This window comes from Mytilus edulis, chromosome 2, assembly GCF_963676685.1.
Source record: "Mytilus edulis chromosome 2, xbMytEdul2.2, whole genome shotgun sequence".
Lineage (NCBI taxonomy): Eukaryota > Metazoa > Mollusca > Bivalvia > Mytilida > Mytilidae > Mytilus > Mytilus edulis.
Genome location: NC_092345.1, coordinates 7,065,257 through 7,084,185, shown reverse-complemented (window position 1 = coordinate 7,084,185; position 18,929 = coordinate 7,065,257). Strand labels below are relative to the sequence as shown.

The 18,929-nt window shown below is 32.2% G+C and overlaps 1 protein-coding gene across 1 annotated transcript in view; it reads left to right on the top strand.

Moving 5' to 3' along the window:
* The window catches only part of LOC139511321 (uncharacterized), a 30,231-nt gene that overhangs the window by 1,395 nt on the left and 9,907 nt on the right, over positions 1 to 18,929 (top strand). The window contains exons 2-7 of the mRNA XM_071297963.1: positions 4,141 to 4,338; positions 4,741 to 4,792; positions 7,199 to 7,240; positions 9,661 to 9,701; positions 10,519 to 10,578; positions 11,150 to 11,231. Coding sequence (XP_071154064.1) covers positions 4,141 to 4,338; positions 4,741 to 4,792; positions 7,199 to 7,240; positions 9,661 to 9,701; positions 10,519 to 10,578; positions 11,150 to 11,231 — 475 coding nt within the window. The remainder of the gene's footprint in view (positions 1 to 4,140; positions 4,339 to 4,740; positions 4,793 to 7,198; positions 7,241 to 9,660; positions 9,702 to 10,518; positions 10,579 to 11,149; positions 11,232 to 18,929) is intronic.

Below are 18,929 nucleotides of genomic sequence, written 5' to 3'. Positions count from 1 at the left end.
ATAAATAAACTTTTAGACCCCTTGAATATATCCCCATGGAAAACATTGTTAATAGCAGTGGCGGATGCAGGAATTTTCGAAAGGGGGGGTGCTAGCCCAGGGCAAAGGGGGGGTGCAGGGGGGGTGCAAACATATGTCCCGATTCAAATGCATTGATCGGCCAAAATAAAGGGGGGTGCGGACCCCCGGAACCCCCCCTCTGGATCCGCCACTGAATAGATCAATACAACAGATTAGGAGCAGACAAAATATGGTTGATGACCCCTGATGTTATCCAAAAGATTTCTTCAAATTTTAATAATTTCTGGAAAGATATTTTACTAAACTGGAATATCCTAAACACTGTCACTAATGGCACTGCTGAAGGGATCATGAAACAATCCATATGGCTAAACAAGAGTTTGAAAATTAATAATAAAACTGTCTTTTACCAGAGGTGGGTTGAATCAGGAGTTTTCTTTATAGGTGATTTACTTGATGAAAACAGTAATTTTTTTACTTTAAAAGAATTCTGCGAAAAATATAATCTTAATATTAATTTCTTGGAATACCATTCTTTGCTGCATATGATACCAAAAGACTGGAAAAATTTAATCACTACTTCAGAGAAAATTACTCACATATCTAACGATAAATTTGAATTTATAAAAAACAATAAAAAGTCATGTCAGTTCTTTTATAAAAAAATCTTGTCAATGTATACAGAACGTCCTACAAAACAAGAAGACAAAATGTGTCAGGAACTAGGCACTCATATAGAAAATTGGGATTTCTTTTATAGTTTACCTTTTTGTTGCACTAAAAACAACAAATTTAGTATGTTCCAGTTTAAGATTTTACATAGAACTCTCGCTACAAATGCATTATTGCAGAAATACGGGTTAAAAGAAACTAACTTATGTAGTTTCTGTAATGAAACTAAAGAAACTATAAGTCACCTTTTCTGGGAATGTATGCTAGTTAGAAATTTGTGGTTAGAAATTGCAGCACTTTTTCTAGTTGAAAATAATTTAACTTTAATTCTTAATGTGGAAAATATTGTTCTTGGGTCAGAGTCTTGGGATATTTCCCTAAACTTATTCACTATTCTGGTTAAATATTATATTTATACATGTCGCTTTAATACTTCATTACCGACTCTTAAAGGTGTCATAGCTATGATTAAAAATTCCTACCAAATAGAAAAAAATATCTACCTCCTTTTACAGATCCCCTAGAGCAAGAGAGAAATTTGATAGTAAATGGGAATTAATTAAAAACTTAGTTCACATGTGAGGAGAGATCTTTCTATTTATGTACTTACTTAAGGCTTTATAATAGTTCATGTAGAATTAATAATATGTTGATGCACATCACAACTGGACAGTGATTTGTGTGCATCTTAAAAGTACTATCTATGTTTATTGCTATTGTTATATATATATATTGATATACTAGTTTTTGTTTGATTGTATCTGAATTATCTCCCCTTGACTTAGGTTGACATTTATTATGTGACTCTGTCCAACATGTTGTCCAATATGTTATCTGTTAATGATCTCTGGTGGCCTCTCCTGGTACCTCTCATGTTTTACATCACTGTATAGGCAGTGATGCATGTGGCTATAGGAGAGGGCTGATGCAATCATTAAAGTCATATGAAACGAGTGAGTGGTGAAAAATAATGTTTATCCAATTCTTGAACCAATGCATGTATATATCATAAACTTAGTCCTCTGTGCACAATTTTCTCATTTTTTACGCAAATATATCATATAATCGTCATTTTTTTTTCTCTCTGTCTGTTAGGATTTAACAAATATGGCTGCTCATTAAATGCCGTGTTTTGAAGCCGAAGTTTACCGATTGTCACCTTCTAGTAAACAAATAACAAAAAGCATGGGTTTTGAGCACGTGTTTAACATGTACAATCAGATAATTGTTTATTTTAATGACAGATCCATGCGTATTGCGATCACCGGATTTTTACGAGGAGGGTTACGCTCAGGTCACTATGCATACGGAAAATATGTCGGCGAATTGTTTCCTGGAAGGAAGCAATTAAAAATAAGTAAACTTCTTTTAAATGTGGACAAATTAAAGAATTTTCCTCAGAAAAAAGTGTATGTACATAAGTTGTATAATGAAAACTATCCATTTAGTTATAAAAAACATATGCATATATTTTTTTTAATTTGAGGTTTCTTATGACTTTAACCTTATCAGCATATTCAGGTATTCTAATCCAGAGTGATAAAGGATGTGTATGATCCAGTAGAAAATTTAGAACAATTAGCATAAATAACTTTTTAATTTTAGACTGTTATTGAAAAATTTAATATTATTATATGTATTATGAATTAATCATATAATTATGTATCACAATATATACTTGGGGTATTTTCAGATGAAATAAAAATAAATTACAAAAAAAAGTTCAATAATGAAATCATAAAAAGATCGATAAAAGCCTTTCAAACGATAAACAAAAACACTTGTTCAATTGTATGATAATTCTCCGCTGTTGACATTTGATGCATAACTAGTCTAGAGAAGTCATAACTAAACACGTCAACGGAAATAAATTTAGGCATACAAATAACTACAATATACACTTGAACGAAGATTTTGAAGCATATGTGTAAGTGAATATAAGTTTTAATGTAAACGGAGCAAACTGATCACTTGAAACTGATCAGAGTAAAATAGTTTTGGTTAGAATCTTGGAGAATCAAAATACACAAATAGAAGAGAGACCGGCAAAATTGTATCAAAAAATAACAAAAAGACAAACTACAGTTTAAAAACCACTTTCCAAAAATTAAACATTTGTTCTTCGTTTATTGTTATTAGGTCTTTCCACCTTTCCGTGGAAAGACCTATTGATTTTGTTCTGATTATTATTTTATTTTTTTCTTCCGCCTTATTTTTTTTCTTCCGTAGTATTGTTGTTTCATAAGATGTCGCTTAGATATTTGGAATATGATATCACATAGTTCATTCGCTTTAAGAATTTACAACCGCGTAACAAAATACTTTACGTTGAAAGAGTTATCTCCCCAAACACTGTTTTCCTTGTAGCCACTACTCCTTCACAACCGTAAAAGATTACGACAAATTTATTTTACCAAATGGCTCGTTACATCTTCAGGATAAGACTTCATTTGGATCGAAGCTATTAAAAGACTCCATATCAGAGTTATTTCCCCTTTTTCATTTGATTCAAGTGATATGCATTTCTAACTGGTAAACCATAAGTGATAGAGACCTAGGGTCTTCAGATTTGAAGTCATTGGTTCAAAAAAATGAAAATGAGGTCAAGGTCAAAGGTCAAGGTCATGTTCTAAATTTTGATTTTTTGCTTATTTTCACTGATTTTCAAATACCATATGACATATAATTTTTCATAAATTGTTAGTTGCAAGATGTCCTTACTTGTATTTTTTGGTTGAAAGGGTGCGCACACAATAAATGAGAGTTTTTGCCCATCTTACATTTAGAATTACGCGTAAAGTGATATTACTCTTTAACCAAACATATTAAAGACATAGGGTCTTTTGATTTAAGGTCCTTGGTTTGTGACCTTGAAATTGAAGCCAAGGTCATAGGTTAATAGAACGTTCTAAATTTTGACCTTTGCTTTAAATTCATATTAATACATCATAAAGCCTAGGAACTAACATTTTAAACTGATTTTTTATATTTTAATATCAAATTACATCTTTACTAGTGGAAAGACCTTCAATTGTTCTCTGAACAATTGGTTTTTAATTGTATAATGTGTTCTTGTTTTGTGCTCCTGCATCAGTCCCATGTTAGGGGAAGGTTTAGCGATCTAACAAATTAAGCCCGCTACATTTTGTGTATTGTCTTTCTCAAGTCAGGAGTCAGTAATGTGTAGCGGTTGCTGTTTGTTGCTGTGTAACATTTTATTTTTATTATTATGTCAATAATTTGTATCTGCTTCTTTTTTCTTGTGATTTGTTCTACATTGGTCATTTCGGGGCCTTTTATAGCTGACTATGGGGTTTCGAATTTGCTGATTGTTGGCCGTACGATAACCTATATATTTTTGTGTCAGTAATCCAATTATACCACATCTTCTTTTTTTTTATATCAATACTGAACAATCCGAATTGATGTTTTATATTGAAATTGTAGGTTTTAGCTGTTTGTTTCGTACTGGAAGCTAACTATTCCTTTGCTCGTGATTGTCTGTGTGTACATAAGGGAACAGTCCTCCCTGTAGACCAACATATTACTGTGACGGAACTCCCTGGCGGAACATGTGTAGAAATCTTGAAGGAACATGTCCATTTCAAGAATGCAAACTGGACACATATAATGTATCAAGGTCATGTAAGTGATTGGTATGAAACGTTTTAATCATAGTAGATAAATCTTATTTAAAAGAAAAAAAGTTACTTCAATTTCAAAGGACAGTTCCATTCTATATAGATATAAGAAGATGTGGTATGAGTGCCAATGAGACAACTCTCCATCCAAGTCACAAATTGTAATCATTATAGGTCAAAAAACGGTCTTCAACACGGAGCCTTGGCTCACACCGAACAGTAATCTATAAATGGCCACAAACTATACATATATACATATTCTACTTAAATGCACTTGTTTCCAGGACATTTGGTTTCGTCATCAACCTACATTTACCTTTCACTGCTCATGAAATACTTATCTAAAACATGTTGTCATGCAGGAAAACGACCATTTATTAGTATATAATATTGTTTATTATTACAGCACGCTTTTGTTGAAAAAATCAACACAGCATTCGATAAAGTAAAGTGTGATGGTAAGTTGATTGTATTGATACACCTTTAATTTTGTAAGGTGACTAATTTATGCTAGAATGTGTTGATAAAAGATGCTAACCTTCTAACAAAGCTTGTACTGTTAACAGATATACTGCCGCCTTTCGTCTGCTTTTTATTTATGTATCATTCTTATAGCGGTGTAAAATTACAACTGCTTGATGACTGTTAAACCCGGAGTGCTTTGATATTGACACGATGTGTATCTTATTTTTTTCTTTTAAAATTTCATAAATTTAAAAATTACTTAGAAACCCCGGTTCGGGGTCCTCCGGGCAAAGTTGACGATATTCTTTAAGGTTTTTTGGGGTTTTTTTTCATAAAGATCCTAACGTTTCTAAGTCCTTGGTCTCAAATGTTTTGGTTTGAGCGGGTTGGTGACGGAAAATAAGAAAAACACCAAATATATAGAAAAGGTTATTTTCATAGATTTCCTCACATTTGACATAATGTAAAAGTATAACATTTTATTCCAGATTGACAGCTATGTAAAAATAAGAAGATGTGGTATGATTGCAAATGAGACAACTCTCCATCAGAGAACAAATGATATAGAAGCAAACAAACTATTAGGGTATCTAGTTTTAAAAAATGTGTCCGGTGACCCGGCCAACCAACCAAGATGGCCACCATGGCTTTAGATAGAACATCGGGTAAAATGTAGATTTTGGCTTATAACTATGAAACCAAAGCATTAAGAGCAAATCTGATATGGTGTATAATTGTTTATCAAGTCAATATCTATCTGCCCTGAAATTTTCAGATGAATTTGACAACTGGTTGTTGTGTTGCTGCCCCCCAATTTGTAATTTTAAAGGAAACTTTGCCGTTTTTTGGTTATTATCTTGAATACTATTATAGATAGAGATAAACTGTAAACTGCAATAATGTTCCGCAAAGTACGATCTACAAAAATCAATTTTTAACAATTTACATTAGTTTTTACAAAATATTTTCCTCTGGAACTAAGGGGCCAAGTTCATTATAGATAAACAAAATTTTAAATAGCAAGAATTTCAGTAAAGCAAGATCTCGAAACACATCACCATCACTAAAACACAATTTTGTCATGAATCCATCTGACGATCTGTTTTCTTTGTTTGATATGCATTTAACCAAGGTGAGCGACACAGGCTCTTAAGAACCTCTAGTTTCTTAAACTGTTCTGTCATAAGTAATGAAAATGTCAGTTGTTATCTTATAGTTCGTTTCTGTGTGTGTTGCATTGTCGTTTCGGTTTTTTGTTGAACTTCAGTGTTGTTGTTGTTTCGTTGTCTTCCTCTACAAGTTGGTATGTTTACCCCCAATTTTAGTTTGCTACCCGGATTTGTTTTCTCTCAATCGAGGTATGACTTTTCGAACAACTGTATACTACTGTTGCCTTTATCTTTTTAATCAAGTTTATCCAGTTGGCAACATCAGCAATACATAAGGATTGAATATATGTTATAAGAACTTTGACCGGGATTATGTTACGTTATGTTATATTTCTATTCTGTGTTGGTTTTTTTTTTACATTATTCGAATGTGTCAGGGTGTAAACGTTAATAAAATTGTCTCATAATCCAAATATAAATTCTTCAAAATATACCACACGAGAGTTTATCAATATTTCTTTTTTTAATTGGAAATTGTTACTGTGATTAGTATAGAAGTTCTGTTCGTGCTATTGAGACCCACTGTATATTGATGGTGTCAACCGTTTTAAGAGTTTTATTTGTTCCAACTATGTAAAATTTTGGTTTCAAGCTGATATGGTGAGGTGTACTGCAGTGATTAATTCCCATGAACACGTGATTTTGTTCCAAAACTACATACGTACTTGTGCATTTCTTTTCATAAAGATAAACAATATCTTGTTCTAAGTACGAAACAAAAATGATATACGAAACTTTTCCAAAGTAAGTAGACATAAGATGTCTAATAATAATTTATACTCCCTTTTTTAACAACACTTTTTTTTATATAGATATAAGAATATGTTGTATGAGTGCCAATGAGACAACTCTCTCATCTAAGTCATAATTTGCAAAAGAAAACCATTATAGGTCAAAGTACGGTCTTCAACACAGAGCCTTGGCTCACACCGAACAACAAGCTATGAAGTGCCCAAAAAATTACATGTGTAAAACCATTCTAACGGGAAAACCAACGGTCTTAACTATGTATAATGAGCAACGAGAAACACGTATTGACCACATCGACAACTACTAAACATCAGATTCATGACATAGGACATTTGCAAAGTACTTAGTTTATATATAATATGAATTGCACATTGCCATTGACGTAACAACAATATCACAAAAGTAAATGTTTACATTAAATAAACCTAATTATTGATTATTTAATTCGACTTTTGTAATTTGTAAAGTATTGTTTGACAGTAACGGACTACAACCAGAAGCCTACGACTGCTGCCACATTAGGTATGTAGAAACTTTTAACACAAGAGGAAATAAGAACAACGTACAAATAAGGTAATTGCTAGTCTTGTATGATTTCAAAATTTAGTTTATTTAGATATTTTGGAGTTTATTATGACGTTCATTATCACTGAACTAGTACATATTTTTATAAGGAGCTTTCTGAAGCACGCCTCCGGATGCAGAATCTTCTCACTATGTTGAAGACCTATTGGTGGTCTTCGGCTGTTTTCTGCACTTTATTAGGGTTGTTTCCTCTTTAACACATTTCCCACTTCCATTTTCAAATAAATGTGACATCATGTCAACTGTTCTTTTTTTCTGTCATTAATGGTTGGTATTATTAGATTGAAATCAAGGAACCAAGACATTCCATTGCGCAAATACAGTAAAAGGATATTAATACTTTATAAACTGTTTGAGGTCAAAACGTTTTTCTGTTATAATCTTTACCAGCTCAAAGCTAAATATTTGAAAGTCAAGGATGTTTTAGTTTTGAAACATACTTCCATCTATGGGACCAAATGTAACCAAAACGATAAGAAGTCGAAAATAAGCCGACATTGTCATTTAAAAAAAGAACCAAATGACAAACAACAGTATTGTAAACAAACACAGAAATAGAGACTTAGCAAGACGATCCCCGCTTCAAACCGGGAGTGATCTGAGGTGCCCTTAAAGGATAACCATATCCTGGTACACATATGGGTGTCATCGTATATATTAATTGGTATTGAATAACCTAATCATAGATACCAGGATTGAAATTTTGTAACGCGCGTTGTGTCTACAAATGACTCATCCGTGAGGCTCGAATTAACAACAAAAATGCTAGAAAGGCCAAAAAAAGTTGAAAAGTATTGCAGACCAAAAGTTTTGCCAAATACAGCTAACGTAATTAAATCCTGAGGTAGAAAAGCCTTTGTATTAAAAAAAAATCTGAGTTTGGTAAACAGTTCATTTATAATGTTGACCATATCAATGAAAATTAATGTCAATACAGAAGTACTGACTACTAGACTGGTGATACCCTCGAGTTAAAAATTCCACCAGTAAAGCCTATTAGAGGTCTTCAAGACGACATAGTTTGTTTGATTTTCGAGTTTCGGTCAATTTTAGATATCTAGGTGAACGAATATCGAAGGTACATTACAGAAATTGGACAATTATTTTATAGAAATATATGTATGTGACAAATCAACATAAGCTTGCACTGCATTACATGTATCAGTATTCGTCCATACCAATTTTACACAAATAAAGTCGTCTCGCAGGCCTCCAGAGTTTTTGTAAAATTCAGTTATCACCCCCAAAAACTGGTTTGGCCACAACATAATAATTTTAAGTGTATTTACAATTAACACAGTGCGCATATGTTAAGTTTGTTTAAATGAACACATGTTCTCATAGTTTATGACTTCATTCAATATAGATTGAAAAAAAACAGGCAAAGTTTAGATGTTTAAGAAGTGTCCTATACTTTCAAAGAAGGCGTGTGACTACAAAAGTATTCATTTAAAAAACTTTGATCACAATATTGAAAATAAATGTATTGAATTGAAAATCAGTCCATATCAATTTTTTGCACAGTTTTAACTGTCGTATACCACTCATTCACACTATTCCCGATCGCACGTTACACCATTACACCATTCCCATTACACCATACAGCATAGCACCATACACCTTCTACTATTGCACCATATGCCATACACCATTAAACTATACACATGTTTGTGGGAAGTTTACATCATCCAAGGTCTGTATTGCAGTCGCATAAAATTCTATAATATTGACAACGAAGTGTAAACAAATATGTACCTATGGAAATTATTTTGAATTACATATTAAGTAAACACAAAACAGTCATTAGTATTTTAAAAAAGTGTTTCAGCCAGAAAAAAAAATTGTAAAGTAAAATCATTTAAAAGATGCGAATTCAATTAATATTAATGTTTATTTCTCCCTCCTCTACCATATCCTTTTTTTATGGAACCTTTGAATGAATTTGAAAAAATAGTCTTTTATATTCAAGGAAAAGTAAAAAATCATAAAACTTGTAAATTGTTCCACACTTTCCCTCAATTATAAGCTGAGTGAGGCTAAATAAAGTTGAACCTTTGTCTTTTATTTTAAAGAGGATTCTTTTTGAGTTCACACAAAATGATTTGGCTTTGGAGACCTTCATCTTAGCATCACAAAGTATTATTTTGTTTGTTTTTGTTTTTAACTTTAACTGCCCTTGAAACATATGCTTACTATGAAATCTGGTCTGAACAAAACAGACGTACACATTTTTCAAGTAACATCATATGTCCATATGAAGATTGTTTAATTTATATTATTTAAAATGTTTACACATAAATTCATTGATGTAAAATTATGAAGTAAAATCATTATTCTATGATCATTTGCGTTTTTAGCACCAGGCTATATGTGTAACAAAGAGTTATGCCGTAGCGATGTAAGTATCTGTATTGATTCAAATGGTAATGTATGGTATAATGGATGCTTTGCATGCATCATAGACAATGTTTTCCCATGAAAAGTGATATATTCATAATCCATGAAATTATTAACAGTTAAAATGAACATGTAGGAATGAAATGAGTTTAATTATAAGTGTGTTACTTTTCTGATATGTTTGCCACACTTTTTTTATTCGGAAATGGGTTGATTTTATTTATGGATACGTTTACACGTTTTGTTAAATGTTCAAAATTCTAATTGTCAATAATTTATATGTTTTTTAAAATTGAATACCTTGGAATAAAAAACATTTGTATCTCAATTTTTATTATTCTAGAAAAGCAAATCTAAATTTTTATTATTCTAGAAAAGCACATCACAATTTAACTCCCTTTAAATTGTTCTACTTAGATACTGCATGGAATAGGTAGGGCCTATTCATGCTCTATGAGAAGGTCCTGTCAAGCACATAAAATACCCATATTGCTTTTACAGCGGAAATACATTTGTTAAATAGAAAAATCATAGTATGCATATTTTGCTCTTATAGTTCTTCAATGATCTTTGTTTGATATCAAAGGTCGGTGGTTTTCTCCTTGCACTCCGGCTTCCTCAACCAATAAAAACTGGCCGCCACGAAATAGCCTTCATGTGGTGCTTAAAACTGGCGTTAAAACATCAAAATTGAAATCAGATCAACGCTATTTGCTATGAATTTTAATATTTTGATATACCAACTACCAACATACTATTTAAATGCACATATTGCATATATGTTATAGATAATTTAACTAACTCTGCTGACGTTTTAGATGTACTGTCATATTGTGAATTATCAAGGAGTGGCTTTAAGCAGATGTCTTTTTATTAATGTAAGTATGTTTTGATTTTCTGAGTCCAATACCTTATATCAATTTTACTATGATTTAATTAAAGAGGGACTAAAGATACCGGAGGGACAGTCAAACTCATAAATTGAAAATTAACTGACAACATCTGGCTAACAATTAAAGAAGACAAACAGACAAACAAAAGAACGCATGAAACAACATAGAAAATTAAAAATAAGCAACACGAACCCCAATATATAAAAATCGTTGTTTTCTGTAATCGACAAAAAACATTTTTCTAGGAAACCAACTTGAATTGTTTTGTAAATAAGAATTAAATAAGAATCAGGACTAAGGTAAACTTCTAATTAATGAATTGCAACCTTCTTTCGTATATAAATCTAACCAGAGTGATGTTATATACAACGATGAGATATTTAAAAGCTAAAAGACATGCCTAAGTGTAAGTTCTCCATATATTTGGAAGTGTGCGGTAATCAACAAAGTTCCTGTTATCTATGTTTGACATGGGTTCACTGTTTTTTTTTTCAAAACTAATGATTTTAAATAGAGATTTATTTTATACAAATATACATGAAACATTTTTCCTTAGGCATTACAATCTTGTCAGTCGTATACAGATGTTGAAGGCGAGGGTTGTATATGCGATAACACTATTTGTTCAATAAATATATGTGAGTATCTCTACTTATAGATTGTTTAAAAGGTCTCCCTAATTGGACACCTACATGGTGAAATGAAATAAGTACAAAACTAAGGCTCTTCAAATTTATAAATATAATTATTATAATCGTCATTTTGTTTCGGTTTTTTTTGTAACCTATTCTTACATCGGACTCGGACTTCTTTTAAACTGAATTTACTGTACGAATTCTGTGTGTTTGCTTAACCTACTAGAGGGTTGAGATATCACTAACTATGTTGACCTGCGACAGTCATGAGCCTCTGGACTTTGTTAGTCTTGTATGTTGTTTAAATTTTAGTTCATTGTTACGTTTAGGCGTTTATTATGACGTCCATTGTTACTGAACTAGTACACATTTTTATTTAGGGTCCTTAAGAATGATTCGTAATACAATATTTATAATTAATACATTATGTATCATTAATACATTATGTATCATTAATACATTATGTATCATTAATACAATCTTTATCATTAATACAATATTTGTTATTAAAATATTATTTTTCTATTATAAATCTAAATATGAACTTTATATCTAAAACAGTATTGCTTGTTATATCATTATTAACTTTCTGATAGATTTTGAGAGTAAAAAAGAAAAATGGGTTATAGTAAACCTTTCGGAATTTGATTTGTGGTTTATTATGTTTCTCTATCGTCAGGTATAACGGTTTTTTCATATATTTTTGGTGGATAAATTTGTTCTCACTAAGATTTTATGCAAAAATATATAGACAATAACTGTTTAGTGTCTTTAAATATCATCTGTATTTGTAAAAGGCTAAGAAGCAGATGTAATGCGAGCTTCAGCGAACTATTACTCCTGGTTCGTGCCGAGTACAAATACAGCTGATATTTAAAGACACTAAACAGTTATTGTTGTTATCCCGCAATTAATTCTTTATATTGTTTGTGCTTTGAAAGACACAAAACATTTTAATTTGACATCCCCGCGTAGTAATATTTAAATCAGTTAGCTGAAGACAAATTCGCAAAACAAGAATCATGAATGATCAACAATAATACATCGCTCAAAGTGAATAATTATCTATTTTAACATAACAACTAATTTCAAGCAAAACCAAATAACAAAACATTGTACAATTTGAAACAGAACTGTACGAGTTGTCTTTCGCTTCAGAATTTTGAACTGAACTTGACATTCACTTAACCTGCATGCTGAAACTGACATGTTTGATTTGGTTACACATGTACACATTCAAGTTTTGCAATCGATGATTGTCGTCGAAGAAAATACTGCTGTTCATATTTATCTGTTATCAGAAAATTGGTTTAATTTTTATTTCTCTAAAGAAATGGTTGAAAACAAACAGAACATATAAAAGTAATTGTAAGTTCGCATAAGGTCAAACAATACGTCATTGGAATGCGGCTGCATTACACGTTCTAAGGTCACGCAGGTTCATACAACACTCGTCAACAGCTGTTGTGAACGTTAAATATCGCGACAGTACCTTTTTGTAAACGTAACGTCGTTCCCGGCAAATTTGACAGTTGCCGATTTAACGTTACGAAATTCCGCCAACATGTGGCGTTCGAATAACATCTTTGTTTTCTAGCTTGTTATGAATCTTACATTTCTTTAGTTACTTGTATTTACATGCTTTATATTGTTAAATCGGTGTAAAGTCGGATGAAATTGTCCATTCCTTCAATATAATTCTATGTTTACATTCTCGATAACTTTAATAATAACATTTAACCTTGACCGGCTACGGACTATATTCTTACACGCAAGGATAAGGCGTGCTAAGAACTATAAAAACCGGACTTTTCTGATAACGAAACGAATTTGAACCAAGCTTGAAAGATTGCAAGAGGTAATAACACATACACGAAAAACACATTCAAACGTTTTAACATATTGTATTTCATTTACCTGTATTTATTATTATTGATAATAGTAATCTCTGATACTTTTAAAAGTTGTTCAGTCATTATTTAATATCCAGAAACCAAAGATATTGTTTTAAATTAAAGATTGGCAACAATCTTTACACTGGTGGAAGCGAATTTAGTTTTCTTTTTTAAGAAAATTTTAAGAATCTACGTGAATATTTTATTAGGCACGCAATTGTTAAGTACATACATTGTTTCTGTCCATATTTTATGATATTTGGTTACACATAAAAAAAAAACTGATCATAAAAAAAAGACACTTCAACGAAAGCTAAAAGAAGAAATAGATAGTACAGTTGGTGAATATAAATTAGATTATAGTATATATTTAAGTAATTTTAAATTCAACAAGGATAAATTCTAATCCAAGTTGAAATAAAATAGTTATTGAGTTTAAAAGATATCAACAAGGATAAATTTGAATCCAAGTTGAAAAGTAATTATATAGTTAGTTAAATTCTGTATCAACAAGGATAAATTCTAATCCAAGTTGAAAAGGAAAAATATATTAGTTAGTCAGAATCTATATCAACAAGGATAAAATCTAATCCAAGTTGAAAAGGTTATAATTTAAAATTCAACAAGGATAAATTCTAATCCAAGTTGAAAAGTGATAATATAGTTAGTTAGAATATATATCAACAAGGATAAATATAAATCCAAGTTGAAAATAGTTAAGGGTACAATTCAACAAAGATAAATTTTAATCTAAGTTGAAAGTTTAAATATAGTAAAAGTAAATGCCATATTCAACCAGGATAAATTTTAATCCAAGTTGAGTTTAAATTTAGGAGTCTATTTTTAACAAGGATAAATCTGAATCCAAGTTAAGTATTAGACCATAATTTTTCAATAGGGTCCAGTTGTAAAAACTATAGTCTATTTCAAAGTTGTAAATTAAAGTCTATTTCAAAAGCTTCTTTTTTACAACAAGGATAAATATAAAAATCTAAGTTGTAGATAATAATATTTTGATAAGGTCAAAGTTGAAAAAATTATAGTCTATTTCAAATTTGTTATTTATATAGTCTATTTCACAAAATAAGATATATTCATAATTTAAAAGGTTTTTTAAAAGTAAGACATAGGAAATTGTTTTTTCTATTTCAACAAGGATAAAAAGTAATCTAAGTTGACTGTCCCTTTGGTATCTTTCGTCCCTTGAATAGTTCTGAAAAACTACAAGATTAACAAGGATAAAGTTCAATCCAAGTTGATTAGTAAATTGAAACTCTTGATTCCATTTAGCAATTAAAAGTAAAATGTATAATTTAAGAGACAGATCTCGTATACCACAGGGGTCCAATTCACTTAGTAGGGGAATTACCACATTAGCTAGTCCTATCATTCCCACTTGGTCTGTTGCATCTACAAATATTGATACCTGCTCATTTGGTGATGTCACTTCTCATAATTATTTAGCCTCAAACCAGGCTATTAGTTTAAACCAGGGGGAGATAAATACAAGCCCCATGCCATTTAGTAGTACTGCGAATAATATTCATAGAGAAGTAAGCACAAACCCATTTCTTTTCCCAACTCAAAGTAAGAGTGATAGTGCTATAGCGACTATAACAAAAGAAAAATCATGTGAGAGTGATGAAATAATAAAGATGAGACAAGAAATAGAGGCATTAAGAAATGAAAACCTTCAGATGAAAAACAATGCTCAATATTTCCCTCAGATGAAATCTGACCCTGTTATCAGCAGTCAAAAAAGTTATGAAACCCAGCTACGTTCAACAAACTCCTGTAATAATATAAGATTGAAAGAGACCCAGCAACGTTCCACAAACTCCTGCAATAGTATAACATTGCCAGAGACCCAGCAACGTCCAACCTACTCCTATAATAACACAACATTGCCAGACACCCAGCAACATTCTACACATACATACATGGATACAGCATTGTAAGAAACCCAGCAACAACCATCATATGCCTATGCAAATACGACAATACCTGAGAACCAGCATCGTCCAAACTATTCTCGTACGAGTACAATCATGCCGTAAATCCAGCAACATCCAGACTACCAGCAGTATCCAAACAATTCCTCAGTACCAAACTGGTTACCTAGGCAACAGTATGGCAGATCACAGCAACAGCACCATAATTATGAAAACTCCAAGATAGACAATGGGAGAAGAAACAGAGTGCCATTTTACAACGGCAGAGATCCCTGGAATGCTTATTTTATGCAATTTGAACTTATTGCAGAGATCAACAGATGGGATACTAATACTAAAGCCATTGAGTTAGTAACAGCACTTAAAGATGAGTCAATGGTTTATGCTTCCTACCTCTCACCAGAGACCAAAAGATCTTTCTTTGGGCTCTGTGCAGCTATGTCGAATAGATTTGGTGACCATGGTTATCCAGAGACGTATAGACAAGAATTGCACACATTAAGGAAACAGGGCAAAGAAAACATCCATGAATATGCTTTCAGAGTAGAAATGCTAGTCAGACGGTCATTTCCTACTATTGACGTAGCCACTCACAGTACATTGAGTGTAGAGTACATGTTGAGAGGATTACCCGACCAGAGCATTGCTATAGAATTACTGACAAAGAGGATTACCAGTATGACTGAAGCTATCCACCAGGTGACTTTATATGAAACATATAAAAGAGGAAATAAAGATAGAAACATCCGTCAGCTGAGTATGCAAGAAACTGTTGATTTAGATGAAGGTGAAGATGATATTGAAATAAGGAAAGTTGGTGGGAAAAGATATGTAACTGAGGAGAGGCTCACACAATTTGAAAGAGGGATGAAAGACTCCATCACCCAGTCCATCACTCAGTCAGTAGGGGAGATAATTCAGAAGGAAATGACAACATTTAACAAACCAAATGTTAACCAAGGTTATAGGCAAAACCAGCAGTATAACAAAGACAATAGAACAAAAACAAGAACCACGAGATGTTTTAATTGCAATGAAGAAGGTCATTACATCAAAGACTGTAAAAAAAACAAGAAAAAGTAAAAGCAGTGCGGAAAACAGAGATTTTTCCAACAGCAATGAGGCACAAGAGGATTCTTTAAACTAATAAGGGCTGAGACTGTCGACCAAGTATCAGCCATTGATAAGATTATTGAAGTTAAGGATATAACTACCAGGAATGGACCATGTGGAGATGAATTAGATGCATTGAATCATGATCTGAGCTTGAAATTGTTGTTTGAGGGATTTGATGAATTCCAGAAGAGTACACCTAGTGATGTAATTGGCAGTGCTGAACCGAGTCATATAATAGGGAAAAATATCGTCATTAATCGGGTGAGGGCAGCTACCATTACTGTTCCTTTGGTCATTAACAAGGTTGAAACCAAGGCAGTTATTGACACTGGAGCGGAGGTGACAGTTTTGAGTGAGGAACTGTATTCTAAAATTCCAAAAGACATGCGACCAGAACTGAAGAAGGCAACAAGGAATTTAGTGGTTGCAGAGGCTGGGAAGCATATGACAACAAGGGGAATAGCACAGATAGAGATGAAACTACGAAATGAGATTTTCACATGGCCCATGTATGTAGCCCCAATTGGAGACAACGTATTGTTAGGATGTGACCTGATTGATGAAAAGGACATAACTATCAACTGCAAGAGGGGACTCCAATTAAATGGTGAATGGATAGAATGCCAAACCACAAGACAAATAGATGGTATAGCTAGAGTTAGGATAAAAGAAGCAATTACCATACCAGCCAATTCTGAGATAATTATTGCTGGAGAGGGTTATGACACAGAAGAATTGTCCAGCCGGTATTCTATACTTGAACCAGTTGTTAAAGAAGCGGAAAAAAGTGAGTTCCTGTCAACCAGAGATTCAATGGAAGAGCCGGTAATGGCAGATGACAGAGAACCCATGGTAGCAAGTACGCATGCAGACATGTGTGAATATAAAGGAAATATTACAAGTGCAAGTCATAAGGGTAATCAGACGGACAAGGTCGATGTCCAAATGTTGCCTGAACATTTGCAACATGTTACAGAAGATAATTTAAGTGTTACAGATGAAAATGTTCCTGTTACAGAAGAAGACGGAAACCAGTTCTGTCAGAAGGAAAAAATAAGTCAACTGAAAGATAGTTTCCGTAACACAGATTTAAACCAAACTAAGAAAAAACTTGAGAAGGAAAAACATGTAACTCAAGACACACAAAAAGATTGGAGAAAAAGGAAGAAAAGAGCAGTAGAGGATACAGAAGGAGAAAGAACACAAGATATACAGACAGACCAAAAGAGACGAACCAATAATACAGTGAAGCTATTGGAAAAAGAAGACGTTGAAAATTTTAAAAAACATTTTATTATACTGAAAAGACACAAATTCAGAAATTTGTTGACATTATTTATATGTATATTGTTTTGTATGCCGTTGGTACAATTTTACCATTATTCATGTCATGAATCGTGATATTAGGTTATTCGTGATTTTAATATTCTATATTGAGACAGCATGTGCTTGTTTAAATTTTGTTCGATTGTATCATGTGTATATAATGATTTAATCTTCCGTAGTTATTTAAATTTCGGGACGAAATTCTATTTTGACGGAGGGCAGTGTTGTGAACGTTAAATATCGCGACAGTACCTTTTTGTAAACGTAACGTCGTTCCCGGCAAATTTGACAGTTGCCGATTTAACGTTACAAAATTCCGCCAACATGTGGCGTTCGAATAACATCTTTGTTTTCTAGCTTGTTATGAATCTTACATTTCTTTAGATACTTGTATTTACATGCTTTATATTGTTAAATCGGTGTAAAGTCGGATGAAATTGTCCATTCCTTCAATATAATTCTATGTTTACATTCTCGATAACTTTAATAATAACATTTAACCTTGACCGGCTACGGACTATATTCTTACACGCAAGGATAAGGCGTGCTAAGAACTATAAAAACCGGACTTTTCTGATAACGAAACGAATTTGAACCAAGCTTGAAAGATTGCAAAAGGTAATAACGCATACACGAAAAACACATTCAAACGTTTTAACATATTGTATTTCATTTACCTGTATTCATTATTATTGATAATAGTAATATCTGATACTTTTAAAAGTTGTTTAGTCATTATTTAATATCCAGAAACCAAAGATATTGTTTTAAATTAAAGATTGGCAACAATCTTTACAACAGCAAAACACAAACGTAGTCCACCAGTGGTCGGGGCTTTAAAGCTATATCTGTATAGTATACAGATACAGCAGAGCGATATATGTAGGGCTGTATCTGTATAGTAAGACATACAATTGTAGGATAAAAGTGTATTATCCACTGAAAGTATGTATACGTATAATTTTTTGGTCTGCTGCCGTATGATATAAAGTTAAAGATGTAAAAATGTCTGATAAGTTAAGAAGTACTGTCAAAACTCATTGAAATTATAAAATGAAATAAAGATGTTTCAAACAAGTCAAGTACATAGAACATTGTTAAATACATATATAATAACAATAGTGTCAATGGTATAACAAAAATTTTGTCAGATATAAGAATATATCTTTTCTAGTATCCCTTTTCCTTCAATATTAGTATATTTGCTTTTGTAATAATAAACTTTTAGGAATTTTGGTCCTCAATACTCTTCATCGTCGTACTGTATTTGGCCTTTTTAGCTTCTTTGGATTCGAGCGTCCCTGGTGAGTCTTTTGTAGACGAAACGCGCGTCGGCGTATATACAAAATATATCCTGGTATCTATGATGAGTTTATTCACTTCAAATATAATACAGATTGATATTCTTTGTC